Source organism: Orcinus orca, chromosome 10, assembly GCF_937001465.1.
Source record: "Orcinus orca chromosome 10, mOrcOrc1.1, whole genome shotgun sequence".
NCBI lineage: Eukaryota > Metazoa > Chordata > Mammalia > Artiodactyla > Delphinidae > Orcinus > Orcinus orca.
Genome location: NC_064568.1, coordinates 68,216,966 through 68,236,085, shown reverse-complemented (window position 1 = coordinate 68,236,085; position 19,120 = coordinate 68,216,966). Strand labels below are relative to the sequence as shown.

Genomic DNA, 19,120 nt, shown 5'->3' with positions numbered 1-19,120 from the left:
ACACTAATGATGAAAAATCTGAAAGTGAAATCAAGAAAACACTCCCATTTACCATTGCAACAAACAGAATAAAATATCTAGGAATAAACCTACCTAAGGAGACAAAAGACCTGTATGCAGAAAATTATAAGACACTGATGAAAGAAATTAAAGGTAATACAAATAGATGGAGAGATATACCATGTTCTTGGATTGGAAGAATCAACATTGTGAAAATGACTCTACTACCCAAAGCAATCTACAGATTCAATGCAATCCCTATCAAACTACCACTGGCATTTTTCACAGAACTAGAACAAAAAATTTCACAATTTGTATGGAAACATCAAAGACCCCGAATAGCCAAAGCAATCTTGAGAAAGAAAAACGGAGCTGGAGGAATCAAGCTCCCTGACTTCAGACTATACTACAAAGCTACAGTAATCAAGACAGTGTGGTACTGGCACAAAAACAGAAAGATAGATCAATGGAACAGGATAGAAAGCCCAGAGATAAGCCCATGCACATATGGTCACCTTATCTTTGATAAAGGAGGCAGGAATGTACAGTGGAGAAAGGACAGCCTCTTCAATAAGTGGTGCTGGGAAAACTGGACAGGTACATGTAAAAGTATGAGATTAGATCACTCCCTAACACCATACACAAAAATAAGCTCAAAATGGATTAAAGACCTAAATGTAAGGCCAGAAACTATCAAACTCTTAGAGGAAAACATAGGCAGAACACTCTATGACATAAATCACAGCAAGATCCTTTTTGACCCACCTCCTAGAGATATGGAAATAAAAACAAAAATAAACAAATGGGACCTAATGAAACTGCAAAGCTTTTGCACAGCAAAGGAAACCATAAACAAGACCAAAAGACAGCCCTCAGAATGGGAGAAAATATTTGCAAAAGAAGCAACTGGCAAAGGATTAATCACCAAAATTTACAAGCAGCTCATGCAGCTCAATAACAAAAAAACAAACAACCCAATCCAAAAATGGGCAGAAGACCTAAATAGACATTTCTCCGAAGAAGATATACAGACTGCCAACAAACACATGAAAGAATGCTCAACATCATTAATCATTAGGGAAATGCAAATCAAAACTACAATGAGATATCATCTCCCACCAGTCAGAATGGCCATCATCAAAAAATCTAGAAACAATAAATGCTGGAGAGGGTGTGGAGAAAAGGGAACACTCTTGCACTGTTGGTGGGAATGTGAATTGGTACAGCCATTATGGAGAACAGTATGGAGGTTCCTTAAAAAACTACAAATAGAGCTACCATATGACCCAGCAATCCCACTACTGGGCATATACCCTGAGAAAACCATAATTCCAAAAGAGTCACGTACCAAAATGTTCATTGAAGCTCTATTTACAATAACCAGGAGATGGAGACAACCTAAGTGTCCATCATTGGATGAATGGATAAAGAAGATGTGGCACATATATACAATGGAATATTACTCAGCCATAAAAAGAAATGAAATTGAGCCATTTGTAATGAGGTGGATGGACCTAGAGTCTGTCATACAGAGTGAAGTAAGTCAGAAAGAGAAAGACAAATACTGTATGCTAACACATATATATGGAATTTAAGGAAAAAAATGTCATGAAGAACCTAGGGGTAAGACAGGAATAAAGACACAGACCTACTAGAGAACGGACTTGAGGATATTGAGAGGGGGAAGGGTAAGCTGTGACAAAGCGAGAGAGAGGCATGGACATATATACACTACCAAACGTAAGGTAGATAGCTAGTGGGAAGCAGCCGCATAGCACAGGGAGATCAGCTCCGTGCTTTGTGACAGCCTGGAGGGGTGGGATAGGGAGGGTGGGAGGGAGGGAGATGCAAGAAGGAAGAGATATGGGAACATATGTATATGTATAACTGATTCACTTTGTTATAAAGCAGAAACTAACACACCATTGTAAAGCAATTATACTCCAATAAAGACGTTAAAAAAAAAAAAAAGAAATCACAAGTGAAAACCTAATGTGTATTACAAAACAACTAAAAACAGGGCTGTTCTGGGTTGAAGGGAAGTGGGATCTCAGGCCCAATCGCCCCAGCCAACCCTAGGAAAGTAGGCCCTGAAAGCGCAGCCCTGAAACTCCTAAGGATCTAGGAGCCTAGGTCAAAAATACTAAACCAGACTAATTCTCTCATTTTATAGGTAAGAAACCCAGCTCAGGATAAAGGTTGAGCTCAATAAATATGGCTGAATGGGTGACTGCCTAGCTGGCTAAATGGAGAAATGAATAAAGGCCGGATATACCCTAGGTCATGCTCTCTATGGTAGCAGAAACTGGAACTAGAATATATGACAAAACTCACATTTTCCTTCTCTGTTCTGAATGCATTATTGGCTTTAGCCAAAAGCAAAACAACTCTGACTTAGTAAGCACTTAAAAAACCAAAAAGAAAAAAACAAAACTTCTTATGGATAATAACAATATTCCAGAGAGACCTTTTTCTAACCATAAGAGTTTACCAAAAAATTGGTGTAAAACGTTCAAATCATCTTACATCAGGTTGCCATGGAAACAGCAGTGCCTGCCACTGGTTCCTCACCTGGATTCCTGTCAAGGTGCCCTCGGAGCTTTTTCTCAGGGCCTGGGGCCTCACTCAGCCCCCATGTGCCTCTCCCCCAGAATCTAGACACAATCTCCACAACTTTCCACTGAAGGATCTACTGATTACCTTGAGATGAAACAGGCAGAGAGAATGTATCTAGAAAGTTCTCTGGAACCTCACAAAGTTCTCAGGACCATTGCCCCTGCTCTTCTCTCTCTGTTTTCTTTGGTGGACCCAGAAGTCCATTCGGGATTCTGCTCCAAGGTATAAACCAATACTGCGCGCCTCCAGGCTGTAACCTGTCCTACCGTACAGACTCTCCCTGAACTACTGAGGGGACACTGGGATAATGCAAATGTTGTGAACTAGTCACCCTACAGTCTTAGTGTATATGTGTGTGTGTGTTTGTGTGTATGTGGTCAGGGGACCTCCAGGTGAGCCTCTGCTATAAAGAGAAAAGACCATCTCAGAGCATCTCCTCATTTGAGATTTGCCCAAATTAATGCACCACTACAGAGGAATGCCCATGCCTCCCTCTTTCAGAACCACTGAGAGTTGAAGTTCATTTCTGCTGACTGGCAGTATTCACTGCCCCAGCTGTCCAAGACTTCAGTTGGAGGGGTCTGTTACCTACCTACCTACCTACATAGACCTCCGCCTATGTTACATGAGTCTTGAAGTTCTCATGGAACCACAGGTTTTGGTCCCACCAGCTGTTTACTGCTCTTACTGGCTACCACTCTTTGGTACCTCCTTGGTGCCAGGTGCTGTGCCAGGTTCTGAGGCCTCATAGTTTCATGTAATCTTCATGACACCCCTTTGAGGTAGGTACTGTGGCTATCTCCTCTTTACAGATGAGGAAACAGAAGCTCAGCCAGTAGCTTGGCTACGGTCACACACTGGAAAACAGCAGAGCTAGGCCTCCAACCCCTGAGGGCCCCAAAGCCAGTGTTCTTTCCACCACAGCTCACTGCCTCCACCAGGGACACGCCCTTCAACTTCAGAGCCTCCAGTTCTCACAGTGAGGTAGGGGGAGCAGGGTGGCTCTGCAAAGGCTCTTGGGATCTGCCTTTCTAGGATTTAGTTTAGGCATATCTCCTAAGGGCTCAGATGTCCCTGGGAGACAGGAAGACTCTCTTTAGAGCAACAGAACTCAAATCACATCTTCAAACATATGCTCCTCTGTCTGCACACCCAGAGACCCGTCCCAAGCCAGGCCAATCTCTTCTCTCATCAGTATACACAAAGTGCACAATCCTGCTTTTCTTCCTGCTACACAACTTCTATTTACTTATTTATTTTTTACTATCTATGCAGACTTCACCATAAAGCCCAGCTTAAGATCTGGGCTTTCTCCTTAAAGCCTTCCCTGATCACCCTTGCTGTTAGCTCTCTCTTTCCCCGTACCATCTGCACCATTTATCTCAGGCTGCCTTCAGTGGTTTGTCCTGTCTCTCTGGCTAGCGCATTCCTTGAGGACAGGACCTGCATCAAGAACACCCTTCTCCTGGGACTTTCCTGGCAGTCCAGTAGTTAAGACTCCGTGTTTCCACTGCAGGGGGCATGGGTTCGATCCCTGGTCGGGGAACTAAGATGCCTCGAGGGGTGGCCAAACCTAGCTCTGTGTTGAACACTTAGTAGGTATTCAAGAATAAATTAAAGAACTATTTAATGTTCCATATTTCTGTTTTGCTCCTGTCATATCCCCAGCACTTAATTCAGTACCTGGCACACTGTAGGGACTTAATAAATGTTTGCTGAATAAATTAATAATGAATGGTAAAGAATGAATGAACTGAAGGAGGAGATCAAAGAGTATCTTCTCTATTGGACTGCTGGGACTCTTCCCAGCTGGTGGTCAGGAAGGTGGAATTCTTCAGGGACTCAGCCGGACTTGGGGCTTGACCGAGCAGTTTGCTCTGTCAAGCCTGGTCCTAACTCTTGCCCCCCATTAATGGACACGAGACCCTGAGCCGGGGCTGAAGAGGAGCTTTTTCTTTACATGTTGATCTCAGGAGGACAGAGGTGAGTTACCCTCAGGATTGGTGAGTCAACTCCTAATTCAAATGAGAGTCAAACCAGCCTGGAGATTTGTTTATCATTTGTCTGCTTCTTTTCCCTGTAGAATTAGAAATGGAATTAGAATTTGATCCCAAAGAGAAGCAAAGAAAACATCGCTATTTTAATACTCTCTAAGTGAGCTGGACTAAAAATGGATCCACCAAATGTAGTGTGGGATGCTGGATTGGATCCTGGGACAGAAAAAGGACATCAGTAGAAAAATTGGTGAAACCTATAGTTAATACTAAGGTACCAATATTAATGTCTGAAGGTTGGCAAATGTACTGTTGTTATATACGATGGTAACATTAGGGGAAACTGGGTGAAGGATGTATGGAGCTATCTGTATTATCTCAGCAACTTTTCTGTAAATCTATCATTATTCCAGAATAACAAGTTAATTATTATTAAAGTAAGAAAAAAAAAAAGAAAGAAAGAAAAAACAGGGAATTCCCTGGCAGTCCAGTGGTTAGGACTCCGTGCTTCCCCTGCACGGGGCACAGGTTTGATCCCTGGTCGGGGAACTAGGATCCCATATGCCATGTGGCCAAAAAAGAAAAGTGAAAAAAAAACATAGATCGACCAAGGCTGTTAGACACTCAGCAGGGGCTCAGTTAACACATACTGCTTTAAGAGGAATGAATCAACATAGGTCACCTGCATGACTTGCTTTCCAAATAGTTAGATGTTTCTAATGTGTAACCAACACATTCAGAGTATCACCCGATTTTCCATTCAGTTGTCTTCTACTTGAGTCCAAAGAATCATTTGGGTAAAATAAATTTTTATCCATTTGGTTTCAGAGGTTAAACATGTAAAACACAAGTTACTTTCAGTGAACTGAAAGATACTGATTCCATCACAGTAGTAGGAGGTACAGCCACCACCACCCAGCAATGTCATTTCTGTACATTTTACGAAAAGTTTTTTTTTTTTTTGCATACATCATGTCATTTGATCTCACTTTCTTAACCAATGTGCAAATGATTGCTTGGCCCATGGAGTCTGGTAGGAAAGTTGGGGTGTTGCTTGCAAAGCAATTCTGAAATCATGATTAGAGAGGATATAGAAATGTAGAAATTAAGAAAGATTCCAGTCTTGGCTCATCGTGTTAGCTAATCTCTCTGAACACCTGTTTCCCACTTTGTAAAAGAGGTATAAATAGAGTATCTAATTGATAGAATTGTGAGAAGATAAAAGTAAATGGTTTATGCAAAGCTTTGGGCATAGTACCTGGCACATTTCAAGTGCCTGATAAATAGCATTATTAGTGTGACACTAAGATGTGAATCAGAGCAGAGTTCATTCTACAGAAAACGCTGTTATCTCAGGCAGATAAAGAAGTCCGGGAATGATTTTTGATGAGGACATTTTGATTCTGAAAGTGCACCTAGCAGCCTGCCCTGAACTTCAGGTTATGTCTGGGCAACACACACGCGCGTGCGCACGCGCCTGCAACAGGAAAAAACTGGTGGTTCTACTCATGTCTTAAAGAACTTTGGAGAGACTTCTAGCTCAGGTAATAGAGTGTTAAGCTAAAAAGGAACTTCTCCAGCTTTAGGAACATCATCATCATCATCATCATCAACAACAACAACCCGAACAAAGAGCACGATATAAAATAAAATCATGAGACATGGTTGACTTCACAGAAAGAAAGAGCAGAAATGAAGAAGGAACTGAAAGCCAGTGCCATGAGAGAGAAAGCTGATGCTGTGATTATTAGACCAGAAACTGGCAGCCACAGGGCCTGTCATTCTGGGCTGTGTGAGGGGCAGTTGAACTGAGATGCTGCTTAAAGCTGGGACCCTCCAACAGCTGCTGGGCCAATGAAACGTGCCAATGGCTTGTCTCTGAGCAGGGCTCTGGGTGAAACAACACAAAGTCTCCCATAAAAATGCAAAGTCCCAAGCCTGTATCACCTGTGGTTTAGAGCTTGAACTGACACAACCTACAGGGTGATTACCATGAAAATTGGTCCTGAGTTGCTGATAACCCTGGGTGCCTGGCCAGGGCCAAAGCAAACCAGCTCAGATGGTCCTTCCACCGCCGAAGCCACACAGAATTCCCATAGAAAAACCAAGTCCTTGTGCAGATGAGCTCACAATTAAAGTATTAAAAAATATTAACCAGGGCTTCCCTGGTGGCGCAGTGGTTGAGAGTCCGCCTGCCGATGCAGGGGACGCGGGTTCGTGCCCCGGTCCGGGAAGATCCCACATGCCGTGGAGTGGCTGGGCCCGTGAGCCATGGCTGCTGAGCCTGCGCGTCCGGAGCCTGTGCTCCGCAACGGGAGAGGCCACAACAGTGAGAGGCCCGCGTACCACAAAAAAAAAAAAAAATTAACCAGACCAGGTTGGAGCCCAGTAATCTGTTTTAATAAGTTTAATGACTTCTCTAGGATGTCCTTCAGTTAAGTTTGAAAACTGCTGCATTACCTATGCTTTTCTATTTCAAGATCATTTTCTTTTCACTTGTTGATCCATTTATTCAACATTCACTCATCAAAGATATTTTGTGATGAATATTTGCTAGGCACTCTGCCAGGCACATCCATGACTTCTTTTGTCCCTCACCGTAACGTCCAAGGGATATGTCCCCACTCCCAAATTACAGATAGGAAAACTGAGGGGGAGGCAGGTCACTGGTGGGCGGAGGAGCCACAGTGATTAGTGGCAGAGCTGGAACACCAGCCCAGTCCCCCTCCTTCCTGGGATATGAGTTCTCCATCAACCCTGGGGTGTCTTGTCCCTCAACTGAGTGACAAAGACAGGCACATGGGTGACTGAGGAAAGAAGTCACCAAAGTCAAGGTTCTCACAAGAGGCAGTGTTGTCCTCCCAGCATCCGCCCCTGAGGCCCCAGTGGGTCCACTACCCAGAACACACCTGAGCCACCTGCCAATGACAATAACTTCAGCCACACTTGGCTCCGGGGCCTCAGGAGGGGTGGCAGGAGCTGCCCAAGGCAGCACTGGACCAGGCATGGGAGGCAGACCAAAACACCTGTAGCATCCCCTGCCTCCACGGGAGGAGTCGTGCTGGGTCCGGCTGTGCCCACATTTGTGGGGTGGGCGCCCCCACTTGTCGTCTGGCCTGCTCAGGTGCTTTGCAAGGTCCTTTTGGAACTCACTTCCTGCCCGGAAAGACAGCTTGTCTTCCTTCTGAAAATGCAAGCACATCTGTGTGCAGGGCTGTTGCACCCGCTGAGCTCACAGCCTGGAACACTCTCCTCTCAGAGTTCGTGGCCCTCCCACCCTTCCATCCGCCTCAGAGTGGGCCTCGCCACCCAGCCCACCTGAAATTTTGCCCTTTGATCATTCATCACACCCTTCGCCTGCTTTATTTTCTTCTTTGAGCATGCATACTGATATTTTTCTGCATGTTTAGTTATTTATGGCTTGATTTCAAGAAAAGAGTGTCAGCTTCATGAGGGCAGACTGTTTTGTTCACTGCTAGATCCCTACGACCTAGAATGAGTGACTGGACAAATGGTCTATTTTATCATTGTAAATTCAGCCAGAATCCGGTCCTCAACTTCTCTGTCTTCACACTAAGTAGATTAGACTCAAACAGTGGCTTTCAAACTTAAAAAGAAAAAAAATAAAATCATTGGAGATCAGGAGAGGCACAGAAAAAAAAAATCATTGGAACACTTCCTTTAAGAGAAATTTTATAAAGAGTGGACAATAGCAGGGTTGTACTCGTTGAAGCTGGGGTAAGGGTCCAGGACTTCAATGTGTGTCCTTTCCCTGCTCCCCTGTTCCAGCCTTCCTAACCCCACCTTGGCCCCCATGGAACCCTGGGGTTCCTCAGAACACAGTTTGGAAACCACTGGCCTAAGTGAGGTCCACTTCCAACCAGTCACTTCCTCTTCCAAAGTCTAAACACAGTCATCCATAAAGTGGAGGAGTTGGACTCGCTGACCTTCCTTCTATGACATTCTACTATTACTCGTTGTATCAGGTAAACCCCAAAGTAAAAACTGCAAAGACACATTCAGTGTCACACTTGCCAATGGCCAGCAATTGTCAGGAGTCTATCAGGCAGTTCTTGTTGGACCAGAAGTTTGTGGGAGCCACGGAACCTGTAAGGTGTTAGATTGCTCAACCAATCTAGATGATGGGATGAGACACAGCATCTGAAACAATTAAGACAGGATACTGTCAAGTGCTAGAGTAGGTGGACAGATTCTATAGGTAAACTCGAAATCATGGAAAGAGATCCAGTGGGGTAAAATGGGAGGATATGTCGGGAAGAGGTGTTATCTCTGGTCATTCTAGGTAGGGGACACAGCAGGTGCTGTGAGGCACTGCCCAGGACCCCTAGCAAGACTGGAGCACTCACATGCCAGCCGCCAGGAAGGCAGTCTGCTGATGGTTCAGAGCTGAGCCCTTTCCCAGCCAACACACTGGACTTGACCTGGTGGTTATGGAGTCAAGGTCTGGGTCCCAAGCAGGGACAGAGTTTTTCCATCATCATCATATATCCAATTACAGCTATTGTGACAATGACTGCTAATTGTCCCCAGTATCTATTCTCCCCTTCTTCCTTAGCAGTTGAACCTCCAATTTTTAGCTGGACACATGGCCTCCCACAATAAAGTCTACATTTCCCAGCCTCCCTTGCAGTCAGGTGTGGTCATGTAACTAAGTTCTGATCCATAGGATGTGAGGTGACGTGATGTGTGTCACCTTCAGGGTCTGCCCTTAGAGGGAAGAAGTGTGCCCCCCTTTTCCTTCCCCAACTAGCTGGAATGCAGACATGGTGGGGAGCCCTCTTGGGCTGTGACCAACATGATGGAAGGAACCTGGGTCCTAATTCTGTGGAGCCACCACACCAGGCTTGGAGGGCTGGAGTGCAAAGGCCACATGAGCGAGCAATGCTCTCGGGTCTTGCTGAGTCACTGCTATCCCAACCAGTGCAACTGCAGTATCAATCCGAGTTTGCAAAGCTTGTTCCCAGGGACCACTGCCGACCCCACTGCTGACCCCAGAGCCAGCTGTCGGGAGGGCTCAGCAGGCATTATTCCCTCCCACTGCTCAGTAGCTGAGCTGAGGCTCAGGGTGGCCTGTCCAAGGCCACTCACTGCTGAATGGATTCCTGGGGCAAGAGGAAAGGGAAGGTGGACAGAGTTTGGACATTGGGGTCAGACCAACTTTGGTTAGAAGACCACCTCCCTGCTTACTAAACCCTACTCTGAAAGACCATGCGAAAATAATGTGTGTGGCAAGCTAGGCTCACAATCTGACTGTAGACACTTTTGCTCTCAGAATGCAGAGAGCCTGCTTCCTAGACAAGTGCTCTTTCCCAGGGGGATCCTGGTCTCTGAGTCAAGTGCTCTCCGAGAGCGAGCTGTGGGAACACCAAGGACTTAGTGCCTGACAGGAATGACGAGAGACTCTCAGAGGAGGTGACATCTGCGGTGGGCCTTGGAGGATGGGGAGATGCAACACAGGGAGAGAAGAAAGGGGATGGCATCCCAGGGAGAGGGAACAGCGTGAGCAAAGGCACAGAGATATGACACACCCTGAGACTATCCTGGACATGAAGAGCTCTCAATCCCAGTCCTCATCATCAGGCCCACCCTTTTAATACTTTATTTAGCAGTTTGGGAGTTTGGTGGGTTGGCTTTTTTGAGCAGGCAGCATAAGAGGTATTGGAAAACAATTAATTTTAGAGGCCAAAACAAAGTCACCTGATGAGCTCAGCTAAAAGTCAGCTCAGTCCCCTGTCCCACCCGCACTCAGCAGGGGAACAGCCACTGAGGCTGGTACTTCCCAGCACCATTCTGTGCCGTGAGACCAACCAGCCTCACCCTCCTGGGCTTCTCCTCAGGCTCACAGTCCTTATCTGCAGAGATACATGTTGCAAAATGTTCCCGCAAGAAAACAAAGCCTACATGCAACTTCTATGCAGCTTTAAAATTATTTCAAAATAATATAAAAAAACAAAACAAAGCAGGGTTGTGAGTATACAGATGAAACCTAGTTGGTAAGTGTTAAAGTTAGATGATGCGTTCTTGAGGATTCATTAGAATAATAGATTCATTATATTATTCTCTCCAAGATGTTTGAAATTTTTCCGTTTTCAAAAGTTATTTAAGGACATCCCTGGTGGTCCAGTGGTTAGAACTCTGCGCTTCCACTGCAGGGGGCGTGGATTCAATCCCTGGTTGGGGAACTAATATCTCGCAGGCCGCGTGGTGTGGCCAAAAAGAAAAAAAAGTTATTTAAAAGTTTTTAAAATGTACATGAATGTTCATAATGACATTATTTATAATAGCCCAAAGTAAAAACAACCCAAATGTACATTCCCTGATGAATGGATTTTAAAAATGTATTATACCCACACAAGGTAGTATTATTCGACAATAAAAAGGAGTGAAGTACTGACCCATGCTACAACGGATGAGTTTAGAAAATATTATGCTAGATGAAAGAAGCCAGACACAAAAGGACAAATATTGTACGATTCCATGTATATTAACTGTCCAGAATAGGCAAATCTATAGAGACACAAAGTAGATTAATGGCTGTCAGGCGCTTGAATGGCGGTATTGAAAGTTAACAGCTAAGGGGTATGGGGTTTCTTCGGGGGGATAATTAAAATGTTGTATAACTGATTGTGATGTTGGATGCACAACTTTGTGAATATACTAAAAGCCATAGAAAAAGAAAAACAGCCAGTAGAAGCTCTGAGCCATGGGTCTCCACAGGCTTCTCAGAAAAGCAGACTGGATGTGGACTTGGGCTAAGGGCAAGGGATGGACCAGCCCCTGAACCAAGGTCCGTCTTCCTCATCTGTGACCCAGCCAGAGGAATTCACAGAATCTAGTCCAGTCTAAAGCCACTGTAGGAAAACTGTTTCTCTCTATCCTGGAAAAATACATATCCCACTAATAATCAGATACGGAATTTTCATTAGTCCAGGACTATGGTGGGCATTTTAAAGATTTCCATAAGCAATGCCTGACCCGTTTCCACTGCCTGGTCATACAGTCCTGGCGTCTCAGGAAGGTAGCACATCTTAGTTTTGCAAAGTGCACTGGGGCTTAACTGTGGCTGCACACCGGGATCACCTGGGAGTTGAATAAACACTGGTGCCGGGTTCCATCCCCAGAGATCCTGATTTAATTAGTTTGGGGGAGAAGCTTGGGCAGTGGACATTTTAAAAGCTCCCAGGTGATTCAAACGTGCAAGATTGAGAACCATTGACTAAGTGAAGAATTCTTCAATGACTAGAAGAAAATATCAAAATTGTAGCATAGAGTATGGTAAAGTTTCTATCATGAAACTTCTCTTTTAGATTTATGTTCACCCTGGATCTCAATACAAAAAATACTTCTCACTGTAGGTTTCAGTCTGGGAGGCTGGAGACGTCAGGTTGACAGGTCCTGTCAGTCACCGAGCTAAATGAAGGGGATTCACCAGAAGCAATCAGGTGTTTCCCAGTCTCTCCATGGGCCTCTCGGAGGGCAGGTGCTCCCCTGCTTCTAAAATAGCCCTTTCCCACTTTGGACAACGCTTGCCGAGTCAAAAGCTGCCTTTCTGAAACTTTCGCGTCAACCCCTGACACCAGGGGACCTGCACTCTTCACCACTCCCTGGAGGCATCACATTTCCCCACCACATGACTTTGTCCTGTCGTTATGCAGCGTCCTGGCTAGAAGCTGAGGCTCCTGTTCAAACTGTCTCTACCCGTCAAATTTCTACTCACCTTTCAAGCACTAGCTCAAATGTCACTTCCATGAGGCCTTCCACGATGGGAGCTGTCTGCTCCCTCCGCCTGCACTCCTCTGCCTTTTAATTTTCTAACATTCAGTTGGAACTCTTTGTATTGTAACGACTTGGTTACTACCTTGGGGTTTGAGTAGACTGTAAGCTCCTTGAGGGCATGGGTGGAGTTTCATCTTGTATTATATCTCTGTATCCTCTGCAGCACCCAGTATATGCTCAAAGAACACTCGTTGAATGAATGAATGAATGAATAATTGGCTTGCCGTGAAGTTTTTATAGGGGGGAAGGTGCCAAGTAGTAGCTTAAGTGGGGATGGGGTTTTAAGTCCACCGAATGCCCATTCTCTGGTAAGACAAAATTATCTTTCAAAGTTATGCAAATGCAGTTTTGAGGCAAGTTCCTAGCCCCAAATTGGAAATCATGAATCTCTGCGCTGGTTGTCAAGGAGACCATCTCTCCTCAGCTGAATAAATGAGTGAACAAACATTCATTCTCTAACACATCTTTAATGAAAACCAGGCACTGGGTTAAGTGTTTTATAAACATTTTCACATGCCCCCAAATTGGCCCTATCACAGAACTAAGGCACATATGGCCAGAAGATGGACCCACTGCTGTCTAAGCTTCCACAGAACAAAACACAATCTCAGGACAGAAAGCCCAGACTGGGAACAAGAGGAGGGGGCATGGCCTGGAGGAGAGTGGCCTGCGGGCCACATGTTGAAGAATTTTTTTTTAATTTATTAATTTAATTTATTTATTTTTGTCTGCATTGGGTCTTCGTTGCTGCGCTCGGGCTTTCTCTAGTTGCGGCGAGCAGGGGCTACTCTTCGTTGCAGTGCGCAGGCTTCTCATTGCGGTGGCTTCTTTTGTTGTGGAGCGTGGGCTTTAAGCATGCAGGCTTCAGTAGCTGTGGCACGAGGGCTCAGTAGTTGTGGCGCACGGGCTTATTTGCTCCACAGCATGTGGGATCTTCCCGGACCAGGGCTCGAACCCATGTACCCGGCATTAGCAGGCGGATTCTTAACCACGGCACCACCAGGGAAGCTCAAGAATTTTTTTTTAAAGAGACAAACCTCTAGTTATATGCAGATAGTATGATTGTTTACACATAAAGTATGAGATAATCTACCAAGAAACTTTTAGAACTATTAAGAATGTTCATGAGGTTGCTCAAAACAATATCATTTAGCAAAAACCATCCACATCCCTTTATGTCAGCAATAGTCAATTACATTAGAAAATGCCATAGAAAAAGACATCCCGGGACTTCCCTGGTGGCGCCATGCAGGGGACAAGGGTTCGATCCCTGGTCTGGGAAGATCCCACATGCCGTGGAGCAACTAAGGTCGTGCGCCACAACTACTGAGCCCACGTGCCACAACTACTGAAGCCTGCACGCCTAGAGCCCATGCTCCACGAGAGGAGCCACTGCAATGAAGAGAAGCCCCCGCTCGCCACTACTAGAGAAAGCGCGCGTGCAGAAACGAAGACCCAACGCAGCCAAAAAAAAAAAAGAAAAAAGAAATCCCATTCCCCATAGCAACAAAAACTAATAAATCTAAGAAAAGACACACAAGATCTTTACTGAAGGGCAAAAAAAAAAAAAAAAAAAGGCCAGAAGAAATAGAGAGATAGATAGACTATATTATAAATGGGAAGATATAATTTAATCAAAATTCTAATAGAGCTTTTCACATGGGGGAAAAAGAGGGTTAAGAATGATAGTCAATATTTGAAGAAGAAACTGAAAAAGGAGGAGATGACTGCCATATATGATGTACCCCTTATTATAAGCCTATAGTGATCAAAACAGTGTGATTTGGTGCAGAAATAGACAAATTCACCAAAAGAAGAGAAGAGAGACTCCGGAGACAGACTCTTGGGATTCTAGGAACTTGAATAAGCCAGAGGCAACATTTCAAACAAGTGTGGAAAGGGCTGCCTATAAATAGTGTGGGGTAATTCGTTATCACAATTAAAAACTTCTATTTCTACCTCAAACTAGCCACAAAATAAATTTCAGATGGATGAACTTAAATATGAAAAGGCAAAACTTTAAAACTTTTGAAAGAAAATATAGAAGAAGTCATTGTAACAAAGAAAGATTTTAAAAAACACAAATTGTAAGTGGAAAAGATTTATTGATACACCTGACTGCATCAAAATTGAAATTTTATGAATAACAACAGACATGGTCAAATAAAAAGGCAAGTCATGGAATGGGATAAGATAGCTGCAATGTCCATAACTGACAAATGACTCATGTACAGACTATATAAAGAACATCTACAAGTTGAAGAGAAAAGGATAATGGTAGAAAAAACAGGAAAAGGTCATGAGCAGGTAAGTTACAGAAGAGGAAACACAAGTGGTCGGTAAATACATAGAGATGCTTAATATCACTAATTATCAGGAGGTACAGATTAAATAACAAAATAAAATGAGATATAATTTCACATTGATCAGATTGACTTAAAACTCTGTGGTCTTGGGAGTTCCCCAGTGGCCTAGTGGTTAGGATTCTGGGCTTTCACTGCCATGGCCTGGGCTTAATCCCTTGCTGGGGTACTGAGATCCTGTAAGCTGCGCAGCACGGCCAAAAAAAACAAAAACAAAAAAACTCTGCAGTCTGATAGTACCAAGGTTGATGACATTGTGGGGAAATTAGAACTCATATATGCTGCTAGTGGTTAAATTGGTACAACCACTTTGGAGAGTAATTTAGCCAAGTCTGGTTAATTTCATGTGACGTGTACCCTAGGGAAACATTCCATGTGGGCCTGGGAGACACAAACAAGGATACCCTTTGCAGTGTTGTTTATAACAACAAAAACTTGGCCGTGTCCATCAACAGAATGACTAAATGAACCGTGATACAGTCTTGATGAAATAAACACTGAAAGAGGTAAAAGAGATAAAGAGGATTGAAGGAAGTCAGGAGACCAAGTCCTCGTTCTTGTTCTGCTTCTAACTGATGACAGGATGTTATACAAGTCACGTGTCCCTCTTCATTGAATGCTCTCCCCAGATATTCTTTTTTTTTTTTTTAATTTATTTTATTTTTTTTGCAGTATGCTGGCCTCTCACTGTTGTGGCCTCTCCCGTTGTGGAGCACTGGCTCTGGACGCGCAGGCTCAGCGGCCATGGCTCACGGGCCCAGCTGCTCCATGGCATGTGGGATCTTCCCGGACCGGGACACGAACCTGTGTCCCCTGCATCGGCAGGCGGACTCTCAACCACTGCGCCACCAGGGAAGCCCTCTCCCCAGATATTCTTGTGGCTCACTTCCTCCCCTCCTTCAGGTCTGTGTGCAAATTCCACCTGCTCAGAGAAGCTTCCCTGACCCTGGTATCCATACAACTAGCGTCCACGCCCCCTGACACTGCTTTGTCAAGAAGCAGAGTGGCTTAAAGGCCGGGCTAGGTTCAAACACCAGCTTTACCAAGTACTGTTTGTATCACCTTAGGCAAGTTATTTAAGCTTTCTGTGACTCAGTTTCCTCCTCTGTAAATGGAGATAATAATAGTTTTCACCTCAGAGGGTTGTTGTGAGGACTGAATGAATTAATACACCAAAGAGTTAGAACAGTGCCTGATACAGAGAAAGTGCTGGTTTGTAGTAAATTGCATGGCAGTTAAAAGGAATGAAGTACACTGGAGTGACGTGGATCAATCTATAAACATGCTGCTGAGTGAAAAGAGCAAGTCCCACACACATGTCACCCTTCCCTCCCAATTGCACGCATGTGGCCCAGCACATGGACCAGCCCTTGGTTACATGGCCATCAGGTGTCCTTCTCATGGGTCTGAGCTCCTCTCTCCTGCTGTCCACATCGGTCACAGCCTGGCCAAGTCAGTTTTGGGCAGTATTTATTGAATCGATTGACTTGAATTAATTCTGAAAGTCCTCGAATGCCTGAGGATTAAGACGATGGTGTATTTTAAGAAGTTGAACTAAAGACATGAGGAGGGTGGCAGCGATGGAGCAGGTGAGCAACACAGGTATCCGGAAAGAGAGAGACTCCCAGAGGCAGGTGTCTCCAAGGGTAGGGTTCTGTGACTCCAGGACCAGGGAGTGGGGTCCATGGTGTGACTGAAACATTAACTGCTGCATTCACAGATGTCTTGGCAAAAAAAAAAAAAAAAAAAAAAGATCTAGAAAGATCCAAGCAGAGCCCTTCCACTGCTACAAGAGGGAAAGTGGGATTGGGGACAAGGAGGAGGTGAGTAGAGGCTTTTTTAAAAAACTCTAGATACTTCTGCATTGTTTGAGAATTCTGTACAGTAAGAAAGAATTTGTTACTTGTGAATTATTAGAAAAAAAAATATCTTGCACAAAAGAGGTACTCAGGGAATGGGCATTACAATTATTCTTTAAAACAGAGACAAAGACTTCCCACCCAGCGCAGATCCCCAGGCAGGAAGGGGCCCTGCTCGCACCCTTCTTCACACACTGCAGCTGGCCCTTCAGCAAGTCTCACTGGCTCTACCTTCAAAGTGTATCCTAAATCCAACCGCCTCTCACCACCCTCACTGCCCAGGCACCTGCCCTGCCCATCCCTCGTCTCAACCTACAACCTTCCCCTACTGCTCTCCTTGTTTCTCCCTTGTCTCCTCCATCTCACTACTCCCGGCGGGCCGGGGTTCCTTAAAAACCCAAACCAGGCAGTTGACATGTACCAAGTGCTTGCCATGTGCCAGGCACTGTGATAAGCAGTTCACTCACTTGCTCCATTAACCCTTTAACAACCCCGGGAATGAGATACTAGTAGAATCTCAGCTGGAGAGATGCAGAAGCTGAGGCATCCAGTAATTTGCGCCAGGTCCACATCATGAAGGGCCAGCACTGAGATCCAATCCCTGTGGATCACGTGCTCTTAGCTGCCTCCCCACTTTGCCTCCCTCCCAGCAGCCTGTGCTCCCCACTCTCCCAGAGTGAAATCAGAGCTCATACTCCGGCTACGAGGCCCCACATGACCTAGCCCCTGCCTGCCCCTCCAGCCTTATCCACCACCTCCCTCCTCGTCGTCTACCACTCCTCAACCCCACAGGCTCTCCAGCTGGTCCTCCACCTAGAACAGTCTTTCCTTACTGATCTTCTAATGGCTTGTTCTCTCGTTTCACTCAGGTCTCTGCTTGAATGTCACCTCCTCCCAAATGGCCTCCCTGACCCCCTTTCTAAAATAGTCCTCACTTTATTCTCTGACCCTTTTCTGCTGTAATTTTATTCATAGATCTTATCACTTCCTGATATGACATCATGAGACTACTTTTTGGATGCTTATTATGTGTCTCCTCTCTCTAGAATTTCTGTTCCATGAGGGCAGGGACTTTGTCCCCAGTGCCTGGAACAGAGGCTGGCACAGAATGGTAGTGCAGCCAATGAATAAATGCTCACCCCCTCCCCAAGCCAAGGCAGCCCAGGGCTGCCCTGGGACCAGGTCTGGGCCTGCTGTGTGGGGCTGCTTGGAATGTGCCCACTCCCCTTACACGGGATGGTGCTTCTGCCTCTGGGTGTGTGGTCCCATCCTTCCCTCTGGGCCCCCTGGACTAGTGGGGCAGGAGGCAAAGTGAGATCTCCCATATTCCTTCCCAGTTTCCCTCCTCCGCTGGCCCCTCTGGCCATCCCTCCAGTCCCAGGGCTTGCACCTCTAGCCACCTGGAAGCTGGTCTGACGAATCCATCCCCACCAAGATGATGAACATGCCAGTTTGTCCTTTGCAAGGATATTTGCATTTTAAACGAGGCCATGCAGGAGCAGCTCTTCACCCTAATGTATGACTGTGTCATGGAATAACTTCCCAGCCCAGGATGTTTGAGAGAGATACCGCTTTTCCCTCTCCCAGACCTTGGGGGAAAGGGCATGGCAGGTAAGGGTGTTGAGGGAGAGGGAGAAACGGTTCCAAGCTTATCCAGTGGGTCAGAGACTGGGACCCAGCAGACCCCAACCTCAAATGCTGTCCCACTTGACCCACCTTTCCTGCCACTCAGAGGGCCTGACTTTGCTCCCCAAAGCACCCCCAAGCCATCCTCAGGCTCTGCTTTGTGGAATCCCTCCAGAGGCTCCCCAGGGAACCTAGAACAAAGACCTTACCCATTTCAATCCCACAGACGGCCAAGGCTGCAATCACCGCACCTGCCGACGTCCCAGCAAAGCGATGGGCCGTTTCCAGCAGCCGGGGAGCCAGGTCCCGAAAGGCGTCCACCACCCCGGCCTGGTAGAAGGAGAGGAATCCACTGCCCGAGAAGGAGATGGAATGAGGGGTATCTGGGTCCCCCTTGAACACCTGTTCTTCCATCTCCCCAGCCTGGGGCCTCCCGGGGTGCTGGCCCACCCAAGCGCGGGCCGCCCTCCTGTCGGAACTCGCTGCCAAGCCTCCCAGCCAGCCCGGAGCCTGGAATGTGGCCGTCTCTCCCCAGGCGGTTGGGACACCCATGGGTGGCTCAGGCAGCAGCTGCCTGGGCCTGTTGAGCTCCGTCAGTAGTCATCCCCAAAGCCTGGTAAAGGGCCCAGGCCCAGGACGAGGTGCAGGAAGCGCTGATGGGTGAGCAGCACCCTGGCCCTGCATGTGCGCTGCTCAGCCTTCAGCCCTGAAGGGTTTACTCATCTGGTTGCAAAACCTCCAACGATGGTTATGGGATGGCGCCTTCCTCCCCAGCACACTGCAGTAAAGGAACTGACCTCCCACCAGGAGGACGGTATCCCCTTCCCGCAGGGGCAGGGATGCCAAGTTGGCTCTGGTTTCAGAG

At 46.0% G+C, this 19,120-nt stretch overlaps 1 protein-coding gene across 2 annotated transcripts in view; it reads right to left on the bottom strand.

Moving 5' to 3' along the window:
• Nucleotides 1-19,120, bottom strand: part of PNPLA1 (patatin like phospholipase domain containing 1) — a 44,126-nt gene extending 25,006 nt beyond the window's left edge. Inside the window, exon 1 of one of the 2 annotated variants that reach the window (XM_033424141.2) lies at nucleotides 18,465-19,120. In XM_033424141.2, the coding sequence (XP_033280032.2) occupies nucleotides 18,465-18,807 (343 nt within the window). In that variant the 5' untranslated portion in view covers nucleotides 18,808-19,120. The remainder of the gene's footprint in view (nucleotides 1-18,464) is intronic. The other variant, XM_033424140.2, reaches the window with a different exon arrangement.